The sequence below is a fragment of the Bos grunniens genome, chromosome 27 (assembly GCF_055505025.1).
Source record: "Bos grunniens cultivar Pamir isolate PY7600 chromosome 27, Bosgru_T2T1.0, whole genome shotgun sequence".
NCBI classification, from domain to species: domain Eukaryota; kingdom Metazoa; phylum Chordata; class Mammalia; order Artiodactyla; family Bovidae; genus Bos; species Bos grunniens.
Window position 1 is genome coordinate 26,088,182 of NC_141191.1, and position 22,590 is coordinate 26,110,771.

Below are 22,590 nucleotides of genomic sequence, written 5' to 3' on the forward strand. Positions count from 1 at the left end.
GAACACATTTCAGAGAAGTCATTAAAGGAATATGTGTCTTCCCTCTTCAAAATCTTCGTCATTGTTCTGTGTACACACGTGCCTCACAAGAGGGCTTTCTCCAGCCCCAAGCCTTTGGAAACCAGGATGCCTCACACGGAGTGGTAACTACAGCTCCACAGAGCCCCGTCTTTTTAGAGCTGAGCCATGTGCTACCATAAGTAAATCCTCCCTGAAGTACTTATTTTGCTTCCAGCAAGGATACAATAATTTAGACACCTGCCTTGTAACACCTGCATAAAAGAATTTAGGAGAAGAAAATGATTCTACATCTGGGCATGGGAAAGGAAAAAGCCCGTTAACAACCCAAAGTATAATGTAGAAAGGCTATGTGGGCAACTTGATTCAGAGTTGGAGGGAAAAGAACCTAGAGGTTTAAATACTAGTAGTTGGGTCTAAAGCCGAGAAGAAAGGAGATGAACTCCCAGATAACAGGACTATTAGATAGCCAGATGTTCCAAGACTGTCATCATACAAAGGTTGCTGCCTCTTTCTGAACCTTGGTCCCCTGTGGAAGAAACTCTGTTTCTGGATTTAAATTTATTTGGTGCTTGATGTTTCTGTGAAGTAGTCATGCATCCCAGGTATATGTTGGGGTAAAAAAAACAACAAAAAACCTATATTTGGAATTCTGTGTGCCTGAAGCTGTTTGCCAAACCTAATATTTGTAGCCGCGTGACTTGCCGTTCATGGAAAAGGCTGATTTGTGGAGTTGAGTGAGTGGCAAGGGCCCTGCAGAATCATCTCAATTAAACTAGACCTGAATGTTCATCTGTGGATTTCACCAATGGTGGATATAAGGAATTGCCCTATCTAAAAAAATGTCTTTTTAATTTGTGTGTGTGTGCTGTTGGGAACATTATTTAATGCCTTTAAACAAGGAAATCCTTGACAAAATCCCTTCAAAATCAAGCATCAGGAAAAGGTTTGTTCCTGACGATGAACTGTCTCCTGAAATTACCCAAAGAATTATCCAAAAATGGAGAACACCCGGCTGTTCTCTACTTTTCTTAGGTTGGTGGACCTAAGCTCAGAAGTAAGTCTTATGTTTGATCACTACCATTCTTCTTAATTAGAATTTACTGCTACAGTTCCTTCTCTTTCCACCTTTACTTTGGGGTTCATTTTAGTTCTGAAAATCTTTTCTACCATCTCAGTGTTTTTTTTTTTCCCCCTGAAGTGGGTGGCATATAAAAAAGGTGCAATTAATTCAGAGGTTTAAAATTTGCCTCTTGTGACAGTTATTTCCAAATAGCGCTGCATTCCCCCTGGCAGAATATTTGCTTCCTCCCTCTCCATTGTTTATTTATTTGATGTGAGAAAGAACAAGAAAGCAAAGACAGCAAACTGAGGGTGGAGGGTTTGCCTGGAAAATTCCCAGGAAGAAACAACTGACAAAATAATACCCTCTGAAACAGATGGGTCCTATGGAGAATCATGATTTCTATGTTCAAAACTCTTTCTCTGTACAAACATAGCTGGAAGCTGGTTTTAGCCGGTTTTTCCCTCAATGCTCAAACAACCACTGAAATGACATATATGCCTCAAAGGCCCACGGTTCACCTTAGATGCTTGGAAGTGTGACTGTGTTTACTTGGAGTCCCAGGCTGGAATGGCTGCAAAAAGAGTGAAATTAATACGCAGAAGGAGCACTTGCCAGTAGGTCAGTGGTGAAGAATCCTCCGGCCAATGCAAGAGGCAGGGGTTCAATCCCTGGTCTGGGAGGGTCCCTCATGCCACAGAGGAACTAAGCCCATGCATCACAACTACTGAGCCTGTGGTCTAGAGCCCGGAAGCCGCAACTACTGAGCCCATGCACCCTAGAGCCCAAGCTCTGCAACAAGAGAAGTCACTGCAATGAGAAGCCCACACACTGCAACTTGAGAGTAGGCCCTATTCATCACAACTAGAGAAATGCCCTCGTGGCAATGAAGACCCAGCACAGCCAATAATAAATCAATAAAATTATTTTAAAAATATGCAGAAGGGGACCTGGGAGATTTTGCCATCCTGGTTGCTGGCCACTTTCCTAGATTCCTAGGACATCCATTAAGATCTTGGAATTTATTTTAAACTTGTCCATTGTTATTAACAAGGTTTGAGAAATTCGTTCACAACTTCAAAGATTACCCTTTAGGTAGCAAATACAAGGCTCTTGGGCTATTTCCCTTCAAATGGGTGTTTATTGATTTTTTTCTGTGTCTAGTTTTGAGGAAGAAAGATCTGGTGCTTCTGAATTTTCTCTGAAGCACTTTTTAAAGGCATGGTAACAAATGCTGACTCTAGTAGGTGCCAATACATGTGTCAACTGAATGAGTTTTAAAAAATGGAAACCCAAAGGAGCTTTGAGCAGCAGGTGGGTGAGTGGCCTGAAAGTAGAAACACTTTTGAGTTCTTGCACTGCCCTTATCTAGGACACCATTAACAGCGGGCTGTTCCCCACCCAGCACTCCACCCTTTCTTCCCAATCCTGCCAGGGAAGTCAGTCTTGCCGGCTGTATCACCCAGGCCCCCTTGCTCTCTGGCGTCTCACTGGTCTTGGCCTGGGGATGACAGGTGGGTAACAGATTGAGTGAACCCTCCCCACTCCAGCCCTTGCTTTTTGTCTCACCATCCGTTGTTTTTCTCTTAATCCTGCCCGCAACCCTCTAAGTGGTCCCCTGCTAAGTTCTCGTCATTTGAACCATCTGGGGTGGCTTCTGCTTTCAGCCAGGCTTCTGATACAAATGATAACCAGCTTTAGCAAACTGGAAATGGATTTCAAGCAGTGGGATTAAATTCTGAAACTCTGGGATCACACCAGCTGTGTCTGGCTTCTTCCTAAGAGGCTGTTAGGTTGAGAGAGAAGCAGGGAAGATGAACTGGTCCCCACATGCCTGGGCTCTTGTGGCCTGATGCTCCTTCTGACGAGAAGTAGAAGAACAGGGACAGTTCAAGTGGTCTTGAAGCCACTGTTTCAAGGGCTTAAAATGATTTTACCCACCAAAGGTATTAACCCACTTGGGGATGAAAGAGCTTTGCTCACGACTCAACCAGCAATTTTAATTAAAAATGGAGGGTTCTGTTTTTTTTTTTTTTAATAGCCACTTGACAAGAAGGTAAAGAGACCGCCTAATGGGGTAGTGAGACCAGAGTCCAGGCTTCATTCTGCGGGCGGCACTGTCCTCAGGACCTTGCAAGAAGCTAGAAATGTACATAATTGCAGAGGAAACTGCAAGACTACAGGAGAAAAGGAGGCTAGACCACGGTGGGCAATGACATCCACAATCTTTCATATTTATATCTTATATATATATATATTACATCCAAGTACGACAGTCATTTGTACCATTTCCCAAGAGACACAGATGTTTCCAAGGCAAAGCAGGGCACGGGGAAAGGGGTAGGATGGGGGTCCCGCCCAGAGGAGGGGCTGGGAGCTGCCTCACAGAAGCTGTAGGAGCTTCAGTGATTGTAAGAGGGCTGCGGGCTCGGCCGACGCCAGATACTGGCAGCAGAGCCAGTCCTCCAGCTCCACCCCGCGCCGGCGGTCCACCGCCTTCTCGGCGAACTTCATCATCATCAGGGCTCGCTTCATGTCGATCCAGTTGTGGAGCGTGGTGCACAGCACCTCCTCCGAGGCACCCGGCGGCTCCACCAGCTCGCGCCGGGGCCCCCACAGCAGGCACTGCAGCACGCGCTTGGCCTCGCCGATACGGATGCGCTTGATGGGGTCGGCCTCCAGCAGCAGGTGGGCGAGCCGCTGCAGGCCTGGCGAGTAGAGGGACAGCGCGGGCAGCGGGGGCAAGTCCTCCTGCCGGTAGTCCTGCTCCCGGAGCTGCGCCCGCACCTCGAATGGGTTGGGCTGGTGGAGCAGCTCGTAGATGAGGATGCCCGTTTGGAATTCGTCGAACTTGCGGTACTGGGAGGCAGACACGATCTCGGGGGCCAGGCGTGCCTGGCTCTTCTTCTGCTGCAGGTTGGTGGTACCACCTGGCTTCTGCTTGGCCTTCAAGAAGTTGCTGATGATAAGCCGGGGCAAGTGTTTCTCACTGGACCCTCCTTGAAAGGCGGGGGCGGCTGGAGGGGTGGGGTTGACGCTGGTAGGGACGGTGGCTGAGGGGCCAGAGGAGGGGGTAGCCGCAGGGGCAGGGGATGTGGTGGTGGGAGGGAGGGAGGCAGCGGTGGAAGGCTCGGGGGAGGCCTGGGGGGCGCAATGCACCAGCAGCAGGTTCTCCAGGCACAGGTCTCGGTGGATGATCCCATGCTCCTTCAGGTGCTCCAGCCCGTTGCAGAGCTGCAGGAGCAGGAAGCACACCCGCCGCTCGTAAACCTCCGGCTCAGACTGGTGGCTGGCGGCCAAGTCCCGCACAAAGTCCGAGGCGGTTTGGTGGGGCACCTCCCGAGTGATGACCACCACGCAGTCCTGCTCCTGGGCGGGGGGATGTGAGGGCAGGGCAGACAGAGGGTCCTTGTGTGCGTCGGGAGAGGTGAGCATGCTGGAGGGCACAGAGGCGACAAAGTGGCCACAGTCCTGCTGGATATTGAAGTGCACGGGCACTGAAGGGCTGCAGTAGGAGGCTGCTTTGGGCTCGGGGGTCTTGCAGATCTGTGGGGGAAAGCGGAAGTGAGGTCAAAAGCCAGAGCCATCGTTCTGTTCAGTAAACAGTGCTGGGACATTTAGACATCCGCACGCAAATGGTGAACTTACACCCCTACTGCCCACTGGCACACACCATTTAACTCAAAATGGGTCACAGAGACCTAGGTCACAATGGAGAGGCTTAGGTGTGAGAGCCAAAACATACATACTTTTGAAGAACACACAGGGCAGAATCTTTGAGGCCTTAGGCTAAGCCAAGATTTCTCAGTGACCACACCAGAACCATGGTCCAAAAGAGAAAAAGGCAGACAAACTTGACCTTATCAAATCTTAAACTTGTGGAGTTCAAAAAGTATTAAGAAAATTGGGAAGACAAGTATCAGAATGGGAGGAAATATTTGCAAAACACATATCCATCCAGAATGTACCCAGAATTATTGCAAAGCTGTTGTAAGATAAATTATCCAATCAAAAAATCAGCAAAAGATATTCACAGGCATTTCACCCAAGAACTATGTAAGTGGCCATAAGCACATGAAAAGATATTCAACATCATGAGTCATAAGGGAAAGGCAAGTCAAAAACACAGTGAGAGCCCAGGTGATACCCACCAGAATGGCTGTAATAAAATGATAATACCAAGCGTCTATGAGGATGTGCAGAAATGGGAAGTCTCAGATGCAGCTGCTGCTAAGTCGCTTCAGTCGTGTCTGACTCTGTGCGACCCCATAGATGGCAGCCCACCAGGCTCTGCCGTCCCTGGGATTCTCCAGGCAAGAACGCTGGAGTGGGTTGTCATTTCCTTCTCCACAGATACAGCTAGTGGGATGTAAAATGGTACCACCCCTTTGGATACAGACGGTCAATTTCTTAAAAAGTTAAACCAAAAATGATCATACAATCCAGCCAGAATGAGTTCCCTTGATAGGAAGACATCTCTTTGCCCACAACGTGGACTGGACAAATTCTCAGGAAGCCAGGTAAGAGCTTCCTCAGGCAATCAGCCTCACTCCCCAGCCACCGCACCTGACTTGGCAGCTACCTGACAGCAGATATGTTTGATTGCTCGGATGTTCCCTTCTTGGGGAATCTCAGGGGCAGAGATGCAGGCCCCACACCTCTAGGACTTGGTCAAATTCTCTTAGGCTGCCCTGGTTTCTAGATCCAGGTTAATATGCCATGCCTACCAACTGGCACAATCCATGGGGCTGATTTTAGTGGAGCTGCTAAGTGCAAGCCACTCTTCCAAGGGTGAGTCATAGCAACTGAAAGAAAATAGAAAGCTCTCCAGGGAATAGGGAAGCCCAAGGGCCCAAAGGCACCCTCTGAAGATGGAAATAAACAAGCAGAGGATCTCAAGTTCTCTGGGGAATTCCTACTCTGTGTCTTTCCCGCCTCTCCTACATCTTTTTGTACTAATGACAGCGTCAGCTACCTAAGGATCCTGAGCAACAAGAATCTTCATCTGGTGGCCGCACAACTGGGAGTCTTGAGTCACACACAATGGCCTCCCATCAGGCCTGATCCCCTCTAATTAATTATACTGAAAGAGACTGCAGATGGTCTGTGGGCACTCCCCTGCAAAGGGGATGGTGCAGCCCCAGCCGTGCTGTGTAGAAGGGTAAGGATCAGTATGTAATCCTGAGAAGAAAGGCATCTGGCCCCATCTACAAAATATCACCCATCAAACAATCTCAAAATAACCCTTCCGGCTGCTGCATGGCTATACTTGAATGATCACGGCGGTGTTTATGGAGCGCCACAATGCTTACAGGTGACGTTTTTAGAAGTTCTGCTGCAAGTACCTTTTCAAAGAGATTTATTTATATTGCAGCTCTACAAACCTCAGCATGAAACCTGGCATAAAGGAGCTCAGCTACTAAGAAAACTTTTTAAAAGATAATTGGAGGGTTGGGGGGTCGGGGGGAGGGAACACATTAATTTAGTGATCTCTCTTATTAGAAAAGTAGAATAGAAATAAAAGGGAAGCTCATTTTATCCCAGACAGTGTTTTCTCTTCCATTAACAAAAGTGGTTTCAGGATACATGTCGAAAAGGCACTGCTGTAGGTTCTTTCTTATCTGAGCCCAGCCAGCTATATTTGGTTTTTAAATGGCAGTTTTCCGGAACATTGTCGGCTGGGGTGGTCCTCAAAACACAGTCTGGTGTATAAATCCCAACAACCACTGTGTATGGGCCTGTCTGCAGTGCTACCTATGGATACAAGTGAGAGCTTCTCAACTACAACATACCCAGATGACTTTCATATGGTGCCTATAAAGCATATTTCCTGTAGTGTCTCTTTAAATCTCATTGAACAACTCCATGAGATAGATGTTACTACAGGGCAGGAAGCTGAGACTTTAAAATGTTAAGTTATTTGCCCAAGATTATACAGCTGAGAAGTGTTCTGGAGGTGAAGAGTATGAGCTTTAGGGTGAAAAGGACCTTAGTTTAAATATGAACTCTGCAAACATTGGCCAGTTACCCTTGATTCTTGTTCTTTTCGGTTGGTCGTTATGTTCTATTAAGTAGTCACAAACACTGAACGCATGAATGCTGAACCACTGCTCCTGGGGAAACACAACGTGAAGTTCTTACAAATCTCCGGTCACAAGATGTTCATCAGCTGGCCAATGGATAACCCTGCTGTATGTGTGTTTCTGTTTAAAGACGCCTTATTCATAGATACTGCTGAGTACCTCAACTGTGCTAACAGTGACTTAAGGCTGACAGCAGTGTAGCTCATGCCTGAAAAGAAGCTGATCTAACACCCTCTCAAAACTGCATCACAGTCTTCCTGACCTTAGGATCATGAGATAGGACTTCATTGCTTGGCATGGCTGTTTTAAAAGGTGAAATCACCCTTTAAAAAAAAAGTGTGAAGATGAAGCATTGGTTTACAGTATGAGAGCTGAGAAAGAAGGTGGAGAGTCCCCGTGTACCACCTCAGCTAGGGATTTGCGTGTTGACCACCTCGGATCTCCCCAACTCTGCACATGGCCAGAGCAGATGCACAGTGCACAATGACCGCTAAAGCCCCCCAAGTATTTATTATTTGGGGTTACAAAAAAATTTCAGCGCCAAATTCACAAATATGAAATCCCCAAATATTGAGAATTGACTGTATTTATCTCAAAGTCTGTTTCTCCTCTGTATCTCAAGGGCAGTGTCCCTCCTCACAGGGCCACTGGGAACATTCAAAGATACAACACAGACGTAGCTTTCAACACAAAGCCTAGCCCAGGTGAGCACCCACCGGGAAAGGTTGCTATGGTGACTGCTCTTGTGGGTCTGGCGGTAACCTGGTGGTGGAGCCAGGCAATCCAGAGGTGGCTGGCAGGTAATTATACAAACCCAGAGGGCGCAGCTGCCGGGCCTGGGATGCGTTTCCAAGGAACCTTTTCTCCAGGGTATCAAAGGCTTGAGCCCACCAAAAACTCTCCTCGGGAGTGCAGGCAGTTTGCACAGAGATGTAAATGAAGGAGCAGAGTAAATGACAACTGGCCTGGATGGGATTCAGAATCAGTGAGCTGGTCTTCTGGCAAGACCTCACTGCCTCAAACAAAAGACGGGGTGCATGTTAACCAGTGGGGGAGCCCTGGGCAGGGCCCCTCAAGATCATTCTACAGTGTCAAATTAGGAGTGAAGGTAGAGGAGGTGCGTGAAAGGCTTCTCTTCCACCCCCACCTCCCCTCACCATCCCGCAAGATCATTTTCAGGGGTCTGTGCTCAGGTTTTGGCTCAAGACCTTCACACAGACTGGTTCAGCTCCAATTTCAAAGGTTTCATTGAGCCAAGTCTCGCTTTAAACTTTGGTGCCTTGGCCTGCTTCGTGGTTGAAAATCTGGGCTAAGTCACGTCTGTGAAATAAAAAAGGCCCAGCCAACTTAACACGGGTCCCTAATTACTGGAGTTCTGGCTGACTGAGGCATGAAACAGCTTCGACAGCACACGTAACAAAGGCTTTTTTTCCTACCCTGTATTCGTAGAGCAGGGCTACACGAGCTGGCTTCATTCTCTCACTGCCACAGGAGGCAAAGCCCACAAACAGAGGAACCAACGTGAGCCCGAGCAGGTGCGAGCCTGCAACCGAAGCTCCTGCATCCCAGACACGGATGAGCTCGGCCTCAGGCAGGCAGCTCGGGAAGGGGCCTGCTCCCCCTCCTGGGGACCCAGAGGATTCAGATGACTATTCCATCCAGAACCAGCACTAATGAAGTGGAACGGCGGCACGTGCAGGAGGATGCTCTGCACCCCACCTCCACCCCATCATCAGGCCAGGCACATCTGCAAATTGATGCTGCTGTTCCCTAGACTCTGAATACTTGAAATTCTTCAAATTTCCTTTTCATAAAATATTGAGCTCCAATATAAAAAAAAGTTAAAAAAATTTAAAAAGAAATTTCCTTTTCACACACTACAGAGATACTCCCTGATCTGCCAAGGCTCCAGCAGAATCACAGAGAACACTGGGACTCTCTTCCTTAACAGGCTCAAGGTCTATCTGCTGGTTTCCTTATTATTTTTTGATATGGACCACTTTTAAAGGTTTTACTGATTTGGTTTCAATATTGTTTCTGTTTGTTTGGGGTTTTTTGGTTGGGAGGCATGTGGGACCTCAGCTTCCTGACCAGGGATCAAACCAGCATCCCCTGCAATGGAAGGTGACGCCTTAACCACTGGACTGCCAGGGAAGTCCCTCCTTATGGTTTAGATTTCAGATGAAATGAACAACACTGCCTTCTAATGTTCTCTGGGAATGCGAATTTTCTGCACTGTTCTTCAGAATTGGCTAACTCTTCATTATTACAGGAGGTCTTAGAATCCAAGCTGCACATCACAATCATGAATCTAAAAAACCAAACCCCTTGATCCAGAAGTTCTGATCCAGCAGCAGACCTGGTACCAAGTGGCCCCCTTGGGCCACATCACTTTCTACGCCATGGGCAAGAAGGATTAAAAGCCTGTCCCACCAGGCTCGTTCCTCCTCAAAATGGAGAGGTCAGCTGTCTCTTGACAGTGAAGGAGCCCCCAGGTCCAGCCCCAGGAGGCAGGGGACAGTAACTGATGCACTTGAACACAAGAAAATGTTCAGGATGGAAGCGGAGCGGTGATTCAAAGATCATTTTCTCAGGTCCACTGGGTCAGCAGAAGCAAAGAACTTCCTAAAAGCACCTCCACCCCCTTGACTTTCAAGGAGTTCAAATTTACATCCCTTCATTGGATGGGTACAGATCCCGGGCTCTGGGCTGCCCGTGATGACCAGGCTGACCACATTCAGCTCACTCTTTCCTCCACTGAACCCGTGCATACAACTCACACTATCCTGGGCCAGGCAGAGTGAACTCACTGAATATTTCCAGGAAATGACCCTCCTCTGGGAGGTGGCCGAGGGCACAGGACTTCTCAAGCCACAGGGCTGCCAGTCAGGACTGCCAGCTGCACGGCAGGGGAGCGGGAGGCGGGGGGGGGGTGAGACCTACCTTCACGGCGTAGGTGCTGCCGGGGTCCTCGGAGCAGGTGGCGCAATAGTAAATGGCATCCCCCGAGTCACAGCAGGGCTTGTTACAGGTCAGCTTGAACAGGGACCAGTTATTCTCGCTGAAGTGCAGCTCCTTCTTCTGGCCACCCATGAAGAGGTCCTCGCACCTGGCCACAAGGCGGACCAGGGACTGGGCGTAGAGCCCCCCCAGCTTGGCGTAGGTGCCCTCTTTGCTGCTGATGCTGTTCAGGAGGCTGTGGAGCTGTAGCTGAGTGCTGCCCGCCGAGGCCTGGCTGGACACGCTCAGCTGAGAGGACGAGGCGGAGGAGACCCCTTTGCCCTGCAGGCCTTTGCTGCCCCCCAGCCCCAGCACAGGGCCGCGGTGGCCACTGCCTTTGGAAGTTTTCTCCAGCGGCTCGGAAGCGGAGAAGACGTGCTGGTGGCGGCCGCCAGGGCCTGAGGCGTAGCTGAAGTGGGAGTCCTCATGGGCACAGACGTTAGTCTCCGAGTGGCTGAGGTTCAGCTTGGGACTTGCTGTTCTGGGTTTGGGGGAGCCCTGGGTCCAGAAGAAGCCATCGGGGGAAGAGGCCGCCCGACTCACGAGCTTCTTCTGGGGAAGAGGCGGGGGCTGCAGGGGGTCGCCGGGGGACACATCCTCAGTGGAGCCTGAAGGGAAGGGGACGGGGGCAAAGAGCTTCTTCCTGCTGTTGGTGGGCGAGTGAGCTGGCTCAGATGACGGACCTGAGAGAGAGAAACAGAAATTCTAGGCTAGAAATCCATGCTGCTCAGTTCCAGGGTCCTGTGGGTTTTTTTCCCCATCAAAGTAATTTATTTTATATTGTTTTTATCTATTTCTTGAAGAGACAACATATGCATATGAACAAATTAAAGTGCAAAAAAGGTATACAATGCCAATGAGTCTTCCTCCTATCCTGTCCCTCAGCATCCAGTCCCTCTAATCAAAAGGACACCACTGCTGGCAATTTCTCACGCATCCTTCTGCAGATCCGCCAAACAACCAAAACAAACACACACGCAACATACACACGTTTACACAAAGGACAGCAAATGGTGCCCACTGATCTCAATATTCCTTTTCTTCATTTGCCACACTACGGATTGGAGATAGTCCGCATCAGATGATGTCCAGGTGTATTTCATTCTTTTTAACGGGTGCCCCATAGCTTAAAGCTCAACATTCAGAAAACGAAGATCATGGCATCTGGTCCCATCACTTCATGGGAAATAGATGGGGAAACAGTGGAAACAGCGTCAGACTTTATTTTGGGGGGCTCCAAAATCACTACAGATGATGACTGCAGCCATGAACTTAAAAGATGCTTACTCCTTGGAAGGAAAGTTATGACCAACCTAGATAGCATATTCAAAAGCAGAGACATTACTTTGCCAACAAAGGTCCATCTAGTCAAGGCTATGGTTTTTCCTGTGGTCATATATGGATGTGAGAGTTGGACTGTGAAGAAGGCTGAGTGCTGAAGAATTGATGCTTTTGAACTGTGGTGTTGGAGAAGACTCTTGAGAGTCCCTTGGACTGCAAGGAGATCCAACCAGTCCATTCTGAAGGAGATCAGCCCTGGGATTTCTTTGGAAGGAGAGATGCTAAAGCTGAAACTCCAGTACTTTGGCCACCTCATGCGAAGAGTTGACTCATTGGAAAAGACTCTGATGCTGGGAGGGATTGGGGGCAGGAGGAGAAGGGGACGACAGAGGATGAGATGGCTGGATGGCATCACTGACTTGATGGACGTGAGTCTGAGTGAACTCTGGGCGTTGGTGATGAACCGGGAGGCCTGGTGTGCTGCGATTCATGGGGTCGCAAAGAGTCAGACATGACTGAGCGACTGATCTGATCATACTATATCATTTTATGCAAGTATCATAATTTATTTAACCAGCTCCCGCTGGATGGCTACTTAGGTTGCTTCTAATATGTGGCAAACAATGTTGGAACAGCAACAACAAACGTGAACATGTGTGGCTTGGCTAGATTTTTTCAAAAAGTCAGTTTATAGAGGGTAGTGTTTAGCTGCAATATAATGCCTCCTTTTTAGTGTATAATTCTATGAGTTTTGACAAACTGATGGCCTGGGGGACAGGGCAGGCCCACAGACATTTTAGAAGGCAAACAATGGTGGTGGTGGTTTAGTCATTAAGCTGTGTGTATCTCTTACGACCCCATGGACTGTAGCCCACCAGGCTCCTCTGTCCATGGAATTTTCCACGCAAGAATGCTGGAGTGGGTTGCCATTTTCTTCTCTGGGGATCTTCCCAACCCAGGGATTGAACACGAGTCTCCTCCATTGTGGGCAGATTTTTTTTTTTTTTAACCTCTGAGCCACCAGGGAAGCCCAGAGGGCAAAGGAAGGTGATTTTATAAAAGAAGCAGCAGAAAAGTGAGTGGTTCCTAGACCCCTGAGTTCCCAGAGTGGTGCACATGGATACTGATATGATTCTGGGAAAGTTCCGTCACTGCCCCAGGTCTCCACAGAGCACAGGTACATCCAGAAACATCACAGAAGGTGAGATGGATGGCCAGGCTAGATAGAGCGAAGACTGGACTTCATCTCTGTATCACTGCATGAAATGGAGAACTCACAGTGAAACAAGAGTTCAAGTAAAAAAACATTTAAGAAAAGGTACTGACATTGGAGACAAGGAAGTGCCAACTGAAATAATACTCATTTATTTCATTCTAAGAACTGATTCAAAGACGTACCCACTATTTTAATAAAAGCTTTTAGAGGGATTAAAAGAAACCCATTAACTTTATCCATATGTGGTAAAATGCATGCTATTTTCCTGAAGGTTAAAATGTGAAAGAAACAGGGGTCTCAGATTTAAGGAAAGGGACAGTTATGATGTGCACCCATCATTTTCAGCAGGCCCCCAACCTCCAGGATCTAATGGCTGATGACCTGAGGTGAAGCTGATGTAATAATAATAAAGTGCACAATAACTATAATTTGCTTGAATCATCCCCAAACCATCTCACCCCCAGCCACCCACAGTCTGTGGAAAAACTGTCCTGCAGGAAACCAGTCCCTGGTGCCAGAAAAGTTGTGCATGTCCCCTCCTAAGGGCAGGGCACGCATTACCTCTCTGAGCCCCTCTCCTCTCAGCAGGACGACTAGCATGGAGGATGCACAACAAACCCAGAGGCCTGAGACACGTGGAGAGAGGCCCCACAGGAAGGCCACTGTTAGTTCTGCGTCACTTCACTCAAGGCCTTTGTAGGGCTGCTTGCGCATATGTGATAGCTGTTCATGCCTGAGTCTCTCTGCTTTCTCCAGCCGAAGTGGGACAGAAGTGGCCGGCACCAAGCCTCTCATATCCCACATGGGGCAGGGCACGGGGTGGGGGGTGGTTTCCTTACTTAAGATGCTTCTCCATAGGCAAGAGACAGCAAGGTGGACGACCACGTCCTCAGGTGTTGATATCCGTGCCCCAGCCTCACTGACCAGCATCAGTGAGCGACAGCAGAGCAAGCCCAGTGCGAAGCCCCCAGAAGGACAGAATTAGTACACGCAGCTCATTGCACCCAGGAGCTGGGAACCAGGTTCAGGCAGAGAGTATCTTCAACACTCAGAAGATAAGGGTGGGGGAGGAGTGGAGTGTGATCAGAATTCCAGTCAATCAGCCCTGATGTTCACTGGAAGGACGGATGCTGAGGGTGAAACTCTAATACTTTGGCCACCTGATGCGAAGAGCCAACTCATTAGAAAAGACCCCAGTGCTGGGAAAGATTGAGGGCAGGAGAAGAAAGGGATGACAGAGGATGAGATGGTTGGATGGCATCACCGACTCAGTGGACATGAGTTTGAGCAAACTCTGGGAGATGGTGAAGGACAGGGAAGCCTGGCATGCTGCAGTCAGTCCATGGGGTCAAGCGACTGGACAACAACAGCCAGTAACAGGGACACCCTGCCTATGACTCCTGCTCCCCAGTTCAACTGGCCGGGGAGGTCGGTGACAAATCATCTTGTGGACTAGTCCCCTCTTTTAGCTTCATGCTTATACCCACCCTCTTATTTGGTGTGCTTGTCTTGCCTTCCTTGTAGGGCTCTCACCACATCCCTTTCTGCCTCTACCCTGACCTGAGGGTGCACAGAGAGATGTCAGCTGTCAATCTTACTCAGCTGAGTTTCCTCATTTAAAACTGACCAGACTGCATCCCCACAAAGGCCCCTTCCAAAACTAATAGTCTACAATTTCAGCCACTCTTTCCATTTTCAACAGCTCCTCATGTGTATTCTGACTCAAAGCTGCCCCTGAAAGAAAATACCTCTATACTGATGGTTATCTGGCTTCCTCTGTTCTCTAGCTCTAGCTCTCATATGCTGTGGCTGGAAAACTTTTCAGTCTTTAAGAATAGCAGGAATCTTAAAAAAAAAAAAAAAAAAAAAAATATATATATATATATATATATATATATATAAAATCAGCGACACTTCTTACCCTGGATTACCAAAGAAAACCAAGAGGTTGTGCTTTAGCACAAAAAATAACAGTTGGAAGGAAGTGATTTTTTTCTCCTTTGCTCTGTAGGTGTTCCCTTGCTTTCTTGTGGGAACTGTGAGTCAGTGGCTTTGATGAGATCTATATCCTGCAACCTCTAGCCAGGAGTACTGGATATTAGAAGGAGGCGTGGCTTCAAGGATTAGTGTGTAGGCTGGTTCCTTTTTCTTTATTTCTTAGATGTTAAGTGTTTGTCACCCAACAAGCACTGCCTAAAGCACCGAGCAGTCAGATGATGGCACTGAGCAGGGAGGCTCCCAGCCAGGCGCTTGCCCAGCGGATGGACAGGACTACATGACACAGACCTCATCCAGTGAAGTGAGGCTCACTGGAAATGTGCCCTTTCCCTGTATAACTGGGCATTACATATATGTGTGTGTGTGTGTGTGTGTGTGTGCATGCTAACTCCCTTCAGGCGTGTCTGACTCTTTGTGACCCTATGGTCTGTAGCCTGCCAGGCTCCTCCATCCACGGGATTCTCCAGGAAAGAATATTGGAGTGGGATGCCATGCCCTCCTCCTGGGGATCTTCCCGACCCAGGGATCAAACCTGTGTCTCTACATCTCCTGCATTGGCAGGTGGGTTCTTTATCACCACCTCCACCTGGGAAGCCCTTTACATACACATTTGGTAGTTGGTAACAGGCACCCCACCTTCTGTCCTGAGGCATTCTTAATCCACGCTTCAGACATGGATCCATGACTGATGAGAAGACCGTAATTCTCTCTGATGGCTCCCAGGTACCATAGGACTAAATAAATAACATCTCAGCTGTTAATATTCTTAGGGCTTCTCAGAAAGAGATGTCCATGTGTGACGCTTCTCAATGAAACTGTGATTTCTCCACCTCAAGATAGGCAGTAGCCGTCTTCTATGGAATCACAGGGAGCCCCCGAAAGCCCTCTCTGGCTCTGTCATGCTCTTGACTCTTCTGTGGGGCACCTCCTCAGAAACATGGCTGTGACCTTGCAGAGGCTAGACTCTTGCTATGTGCAGCAGCTGCCACCCTCTGCATTTAGAAGAGCCAGAAAGAAGAGGGGACAAACATGCCTTGACACCTAAAATAGTCTCCAAACTCCCAGGCAAGCCACTGGTTTAGAAAAATGTGCCTAAAAAAATCATGAAACACTTTGGCCAACAGCCCATGTTCTCAGGACTTGGATCCAAGGGTGCACGAGACAGAGTCAAATATATCCTGGGGTTTTAGGCCAGTGTTAGGTCATTCTGTTTCCAAATTCTGGCTTACAATTAAGGGTATAAAAAGGGTAAGAATGGAAAATACTTTCCTGGGAAGTCTGCCTACATCACAGTTACATCATTGGTAGTTTTTTAAAAAATGACTTTGTGTACTAATAGGGCCAGAGAGCTATAATCCCCATTTCCTAAGTTTTTCCTTTCAATTTTCAATTCTGCATATCAAGCCGGTAGCTAGACATAGAGCAGGACAGATCCGCATCTCTTTAGTGCCTGTGCTTCAGAGAAAAGTGTTTCCCCGGAGGAAACTGACTATCACATGCTGCGCGGGGTGGGATCTTAGAACAACCGACGGGAAGGTGAACTCATTTGGTGCCATCCTATTGAGAAAGCAGAGAAGAGCAACCAGGATTTCAACCGTCCGGAAAAAGAGCTTAACTCCTATGCAGAAACGCAGGCCAAAAGTTCAACCCCAGCACTGTGAGGTTTTCTTATTATAGAGTCCTCTCTTCTGGCTGGGTTTTAATAGGTACTTTCATTGTTCTCTACAGCCAAAATGAGAGCTGGGCTTCAGGAGGAAGTGGTCAGTCCAGTTTTGAAACGTATAAATAAGCCCGTGTGGCTCCCTCGGCGCCTGGCTCTGCCCTCTGACGGCGGATGTAAAGGGCTGAATGGCACAGACCTTGACAGCAGGGAGGCCGGAGCAAATGTGGGGATGAATGGCAGGGTCCCAGCTAAGAGCCCCCCAGCCCAGCTCCAAACTTTAGCTTTGGCATCTGACTGTTCTCCACCTTGTAAAGGAAAGTAAATGGAATTTTCTTTTGTTCGAAACACTGAGCATTTTGTGGATCTTTTTTTAAAATGAGGCTAAGAGGAAATGACTGGTTGGCTGGAAATAACTGTATATATTAATCCATTCATTCACTCAGTATTTCCTGAGCACCTACTACAGGCAAGGCAGAGGGAACAAAGTAGATGGAGAAACCTCGTCCGCACCATGGCCTGCTTCAATCCCTACATGTTCAAGGTGAGAAAACTGAAGCCATCGGTGGAGGCCAGCATCACACAGGAAGTGGTAGTCTTGCAGATTTTGGCCAAAACCCCTTCCCCCGACCCCCAGAAGATGTTAAGGGTCAGGGTGGAGGGTATGTTTTAGACTCACAGAGAGTAATTTTTTCCTCCAAAGGAAAACTGTACAAGCTCTTGTTTGGTTCCACAATCAAAACAGACTAAGCTCTATTTTTGTTGTTGTTGTTGTTGTTAAAGGAAGGCATATGGCATTCCTTCAAGAGGAATGCTTACTTTTTCCAGAAGGCAAACGTGGTCTGAAAATGGAAACACATTATTAGCATTTTACAATTGTATGGAAAATGCGGCATTTGTGAGATGTCTCTCTGGACTGCTTAAGCACCCCAAGAAACCGTGATCAACTGTGATCACTGTGATCAACAGTGATCAACTGTCAGTAGGCCACTGACACGCAAAATGGGGAAGCACTGTCTGTCTGGAAAACAGGCTCATGGAAACTATTTCATGTCTACAGCCCGTGTGTGCTTCCAGAGTCATGATTTTTCCCATTATAACACAATCATTAAGGGTTTGCTTCCAAATTAACAGTAAAATTAAATGTTCACGGTACTTTTGCATGCCGCTGATGGAAGCATAAATTGACATTTTTGGAGGTTAATTTGGTAACATCTATTTTAAAATGCACATGTGTTTTGACATATCAATTCCACTTCTAAGAAGTTATCTTACAGATATGCTCACCAAATTATCTCAGTGTATGTCCCAGGATGCTACTGTAGACTTGTAATGAAAGGAACCTACATATGCATTGACAAGAGGAGGGTTTAACTCATTCAGACAATGAAAAAATATGTACCATGAAAAGCAAATGAGGTTGACCTAGAGGTTCTGACTTGAAGGACTTCAAGATACAGTAAGTACAAAAATGTGTAGAACTGAAGCTTATGATATTTGGAATATGGATATGAATTTGTGGGATGATATAGAAAAAATGTTCCAAGTGCAGGTGGGAGCTGGGATGGGAGTGTCTGAAGACTGGCTTTTCATTTTATATCTTTCTCCACTGTTTAGATTTGTATCATAGACATGTATGGACTTTACTGAAATAATAACATGTTTTTAAATTTAGTTTAAAGAGAATAGCTTAACCTAAGATGAAGCTTTAAGTGTGGTGATATTGTGAGGGCTCAGGCCACACTTACACTTAAAAATGGGTTATCTTTTCTTTAGGATAAGTTCTCCAATCTTTAGTAATAGATCTTTCAGAACAGAACCCATGACTCAGTCTATCTCCATGGAGGGCTGGGAGGAGAGATACAGTGTTAGAGCAAAACACGGATGGAATATATTAGACTGAACCCATCCATTTAGGATCAAGCATTCTAACAAGCCTGCTTAATTAACAGAAAACACACTATTTTTGGCTCAGAAGTTTTAGATATCTTTTTCAGGACCACCATTTTTTTTTTTTTTTGCTTGCTTCATGTAGCTTGCAGGATCTCAGTTCCCTGAAACAGGGATTAAACCCAGGCCACAGCAAAGCCCAGAATCCTAACTACTACACCACTAGGGAACTCCCAGAACCACCTTTTTGAAAATACTGTTTCTTCTTACAGAGGCTCAGGTATGAGCCTGAGTGGGTGAGCAAGGGCTCAGTGAGGGCCAGGCTGATGTCTGCTCTTTGTGGACTTACTGTCTCCCCTTGACAGGTGCGTCCCACCCCCTTCCTGGTTGACTTTTCCCGGTAGCACTTATCGCCATCTGACACACTGGCTACCTGAGTTCTTTATCTTCCTCACTGTCCGTGTCTCCTCACCAGAATGTGAGCTCTATAGAAGAAGGGACGTGGCACTTCTGTCCCTGCTGTGTCTTCAACATCTAAAATTGTACTCAATCCATAGTTGTGTGGGATTTCCCAGGTGGCTCAGTGGTAACGAATCTGCCTGCCAATGCATGAGATGCAGGAGACCCAGGTTAGATCCCTGGGTCAGGAAGATCTCCTGGGGAAGGAAATGGCAACTCCCTCCAGTATTCTTGCCTGGGAAATCCCATGGACAGAGGAGCTGGGCAGTCTACAGTCCATGGGGTCACAGAGTCTGACACAACTGAGCAACCAAGCACATCGTGACTCCGTTAATGTCTATATTTTTAAAATCCTCTTAGCATTATTATTGAGAAATACAAGCCCACTACTGTCAAGATAGTTAATGAACTTTCTGTGCCTCTGGTTTGCCAGCGACAAAAATCAGAACAGAAACACTGCCTGGGTATATTTCTTCACGGGAGTTTATAGTCACTACTATCTGGTTACTTAGGCCTCTCGTCTATCCCTTGTGACCACATTTTCAGTTCAATGGGAGATGGGAGCCTGGCATCCATGATGTTTGTTTAACTGTGGAACTCTTAATTGAAATGTTATCCTACATCAAAAGGGAAAATGATCTTAATGCAATTATGAGGTTTGCAATATTTAAAAGTAACCATTTAAAAGCACACGAGTCTCCTGATGACCATTCCTCCCACCCCCATCCATCCATTCACTCCAGATGACCTTCCCCTTGGCAGTGTTCATAGATCTGTCCTTACACATGCAGTTTGTCCCTCCCTAACCAAGCATAAACCTGACAACTGCTTAGATGGATTTTTCCTTTCACCGAGTTGACCCACTGTTCAATGAAACTGCCCACATGGACAAATGGGATAACAGATGTGCTCAGAGGAGTAAGAAATGCGACATAAGCACAAAGAGCTGAATTAACATTGATACAAAATATTTTGTCAAGTTTAGACAAACTCGCTTTTTAAAAATGCAACAAAGTTACCGCTTGCAATTATGTTTATTTTTCTTATAAAATTAAAAACTTTTGCAGTGGGTGGGGCACAAAACCTGGATCTAAGAAAACTAATTTTCACCATGAACCCAGGTGAGTTTCCAGGAGGTTTCTAAAAACTGCTACTATGCTACATGCCCTGGAATGACTTTGTCCTCAACTCACTCAGGCTTGCTCATACCATAGACTCAGAATCCACAAAATGCGTCATTTTCATGAGTGAATTCTTACTGACAAAAATCAATAATCGAATGGTCTCTTTTGATTTTATATATAATATTAAAGAAGTCGATGCTACATTCTTGAATTAATTCTACCTCTCCTGTCTTGGTTCCCTGTTTCAGCTTCAACACTAGATGCCAAATAGTAACAAAAGGCACGATGGGTAAGTATTTCTGCTCCAAGGTAAAAGTGAGTAAGGATCCATGGGACGAAAAGCTCACCGTTCAACAACAGATTGAAGCCAGCTGCCTTGGCTAATGATGAGTGGCTAAATGAAGGGTTTCTTACATTTCATGACTGGCGGTTCTGGATAGTCTCCAGATTAATGTTTAAAAGACATTAAAAAGGAGAAAAGAGAGAGAATTCCTGTGGTCTCTTGCCAGTTTCAAAGCAGGGTTCTGGGTACAGAGCCATACGTAGGAGCAGCAGATAGAAACTGGTTTGCTCTGACAAGCCAGAGTCTGGTTAAGAAGCTATTGGGTTGGCCAAAAAGTTTATTTAGGTTTTTCCATAACGTGTTACAGAAAAACTTGAACGAACTTTTTGGCCAATGCAATATATACTTTTTTGTTATTCCAGGAATCTAGATTTTGAGGGACATTTCCATTGACTAGCTCACAGTGAAAGGATAACCAGGAAAATGTATCCTTTTTAAAAAAATCAAAGCATAGCTGGTTTACAATGTCATCTCCGTGTCAGATGGACAAGTGTTCATCTTAATTCTAAAAGTCTGAGTTAGGTATCACCAACATACTGAGCGACTTCCCTCTCACTTTTCACTTTCATGCATTGGAGAAGGAAATGGCAACCCACTCCAGGGTTCTTGCCTGGAGAATCCCAGGGATGGGGGACCCTGGTGGGCTGGCGTCTATGGGGTCACACAGAGTCGGACATGACTGAAGTGACTTAGCAGCAACATACTCATAAACCCTCAAGTGGCTCCCTATTTCCAAACTCCACAGACTGGTTTGGAGAGCTCTGCACCAGCCAGCCCCCGGCCTCCCACCACCTCGTAGACTAGTGCCCCTCATTCGCTTCCACTGAAGTGTGTCAGGCTGGTCTCACCCTTTTGCCCTGTGCATCGCTAACCTTGTGCCTTTTTTTCTCCTGAATTGATTCCCTAACCTGCAAAACCCCCTCTTCCTCCCATTACCTCCTCAAGTTTAACCACTCTTGACACAAGAGCTGAAGTCCCATCTCCTCAGGAAGCCTTCTCTGAACCCTCCACCAGCCCTCACTGATTCCTCTCTCTCTGGACGCTTTCATAAGCACTCTTGCTCTGAGCAGCCCAATTTGCTTGCCTACTCCATCCACCCACGGGTCAGGAATTTTAATCTTACCTTCCTGGCTAGACGGTAAGAGCCCGAGAGCAAACGTCATGATTTGCTGGTTCTGAAAACAAAAGTGCTGGAGCAGTTTAGTCCAGTTCTCACCAACACGAGCCGGTGGGTGGCAGATGGAAGACCCTCCCACGGAATCACTTACAATCCCAAGAGAGCAGGTCCCTGAGGACCAGCACAGGGTCTAATGGTTCACGTGCCCAGCCCAGCCCTCCACAAAATAATGTGCTTTGTAGAAATTTCTGCACAATTGAAGGGGGAAAGGAAAAAGACAGACACCCAGGATAACCTGCAGAGAAAGAAAATGTTCTTTTGCCACATCCTACCCAAATCAAGGCTAAGATATTTCCTGTTTTTAAGTCAGAGCTATCACAAATTTCCCATCAGAACACACCACAGACTGACTTCTATGCTTCTGTCTGAGTGGCACTAATCTTTTAGATAGAAAAATGTTGGTGACAATAAATTCACACTGGAACTTTCTACTCAAAAAATGCCTACGGAGAAGAAATATTTCCTTAGGACTGAGAGGGTCATGATAGCACACGTTCAAACCTATCGTGCTCGGGCAAGTCGATGAGAAATACAGGAGTCAACACACACACACACTCACACAAATGTTAAAGGCTGAAGGTTCTAATACTACCCATCAAAACTACAGGAAAGCAATAGTTTTTTTTAGGAATACAGTCATCCCTCGTTTTCCCTGGGGGAATTGGTTCCAGGAATCCCCTGGGATACCAAAATCCATAGATGTTCAAGTGTCTTATACAAAACAGCAGCAGAGTACCGTCAGCCTGCTGTATCTGCAGGTTCGGCATCCATCGATTTAACCAAAGATTTAACCTTGGGAACCTGTTCGAATCTGTGAATTCAGAGCCTGCAGACATGGGGGCGGGGGGGTAGGGGGGTGGGGAGGCAACTGTATACCCAATCAGGACATGTGTATATGTGTGATAAATTGCTTCCGACTCTTCGCGACCCTATGGACTGCAGCCCGGCAGGCTCCTCTGTCCATGAGATTCTCCAGGCAAGAACACTTGGGTTAGTGGGTTGCTGTGCCCTCCTCCAAGGGATCTTCCCAACCTAGGGATTGAACCCACACCTCTTGCTTCTCTTGCATTGGCAGGTGGGTTCTTTACCACTAGTGCCACCTGGGAAGCCCAATCAGGACATACCCACATATGAAGCATCAGAGCTTTATCCAGAAGCTCTGGGATTGGTGGTGGTCTAATGAAGCCTCCATGCTTTAATTCAACAAACACTGATACAAACACCTGCTGTGTATCGAAGTGTGTGTGCATATGTGTGTATGCACGTCTGTGAAAGAAG

The 22,590-nt window shown here is 47.0% G+C and overlaps 1 protein-coding gene across 5 annotated transcripts in view; it reads right to left on the reverse strand.

The window, feature by feature from the left end:
* Nucleotides 1-3,098: 3,098 nt before the first annotated feature.
* The window catches only part of PRAG1 (PEAK1 related, kinase-activating pseudokinase 1), a 48,429-nt gene continuing 28,937 nt past the window's right edge, over nt 3,099-22,590 (reverse strand). For 4 of the 5 annotated variants that reach the window (XM_086380751.1, XM_086380748.1, XM_086380749.1 and 1 more), the window contains exons 5-6: nt 10,108-10,847; nt 3,099-4,627 (exon numbers count right to left, since the gene is read on the reverse strand). In XM_086380751.1, the coding sequence (XP_086236877.1) occupies nt 3,464-4,627; nt 10,108-10,847 (1,904 nt within the window). In that variant the 3' untranslated portion in view covers nt 3,099-3,463. Of the gene's footprint in view, nt 4,628-10,107; nt 10,848-22,590 lie in introns of those variants that run through there. The other variant, XM_086380752.1, reaches the window with a different exon arrangement.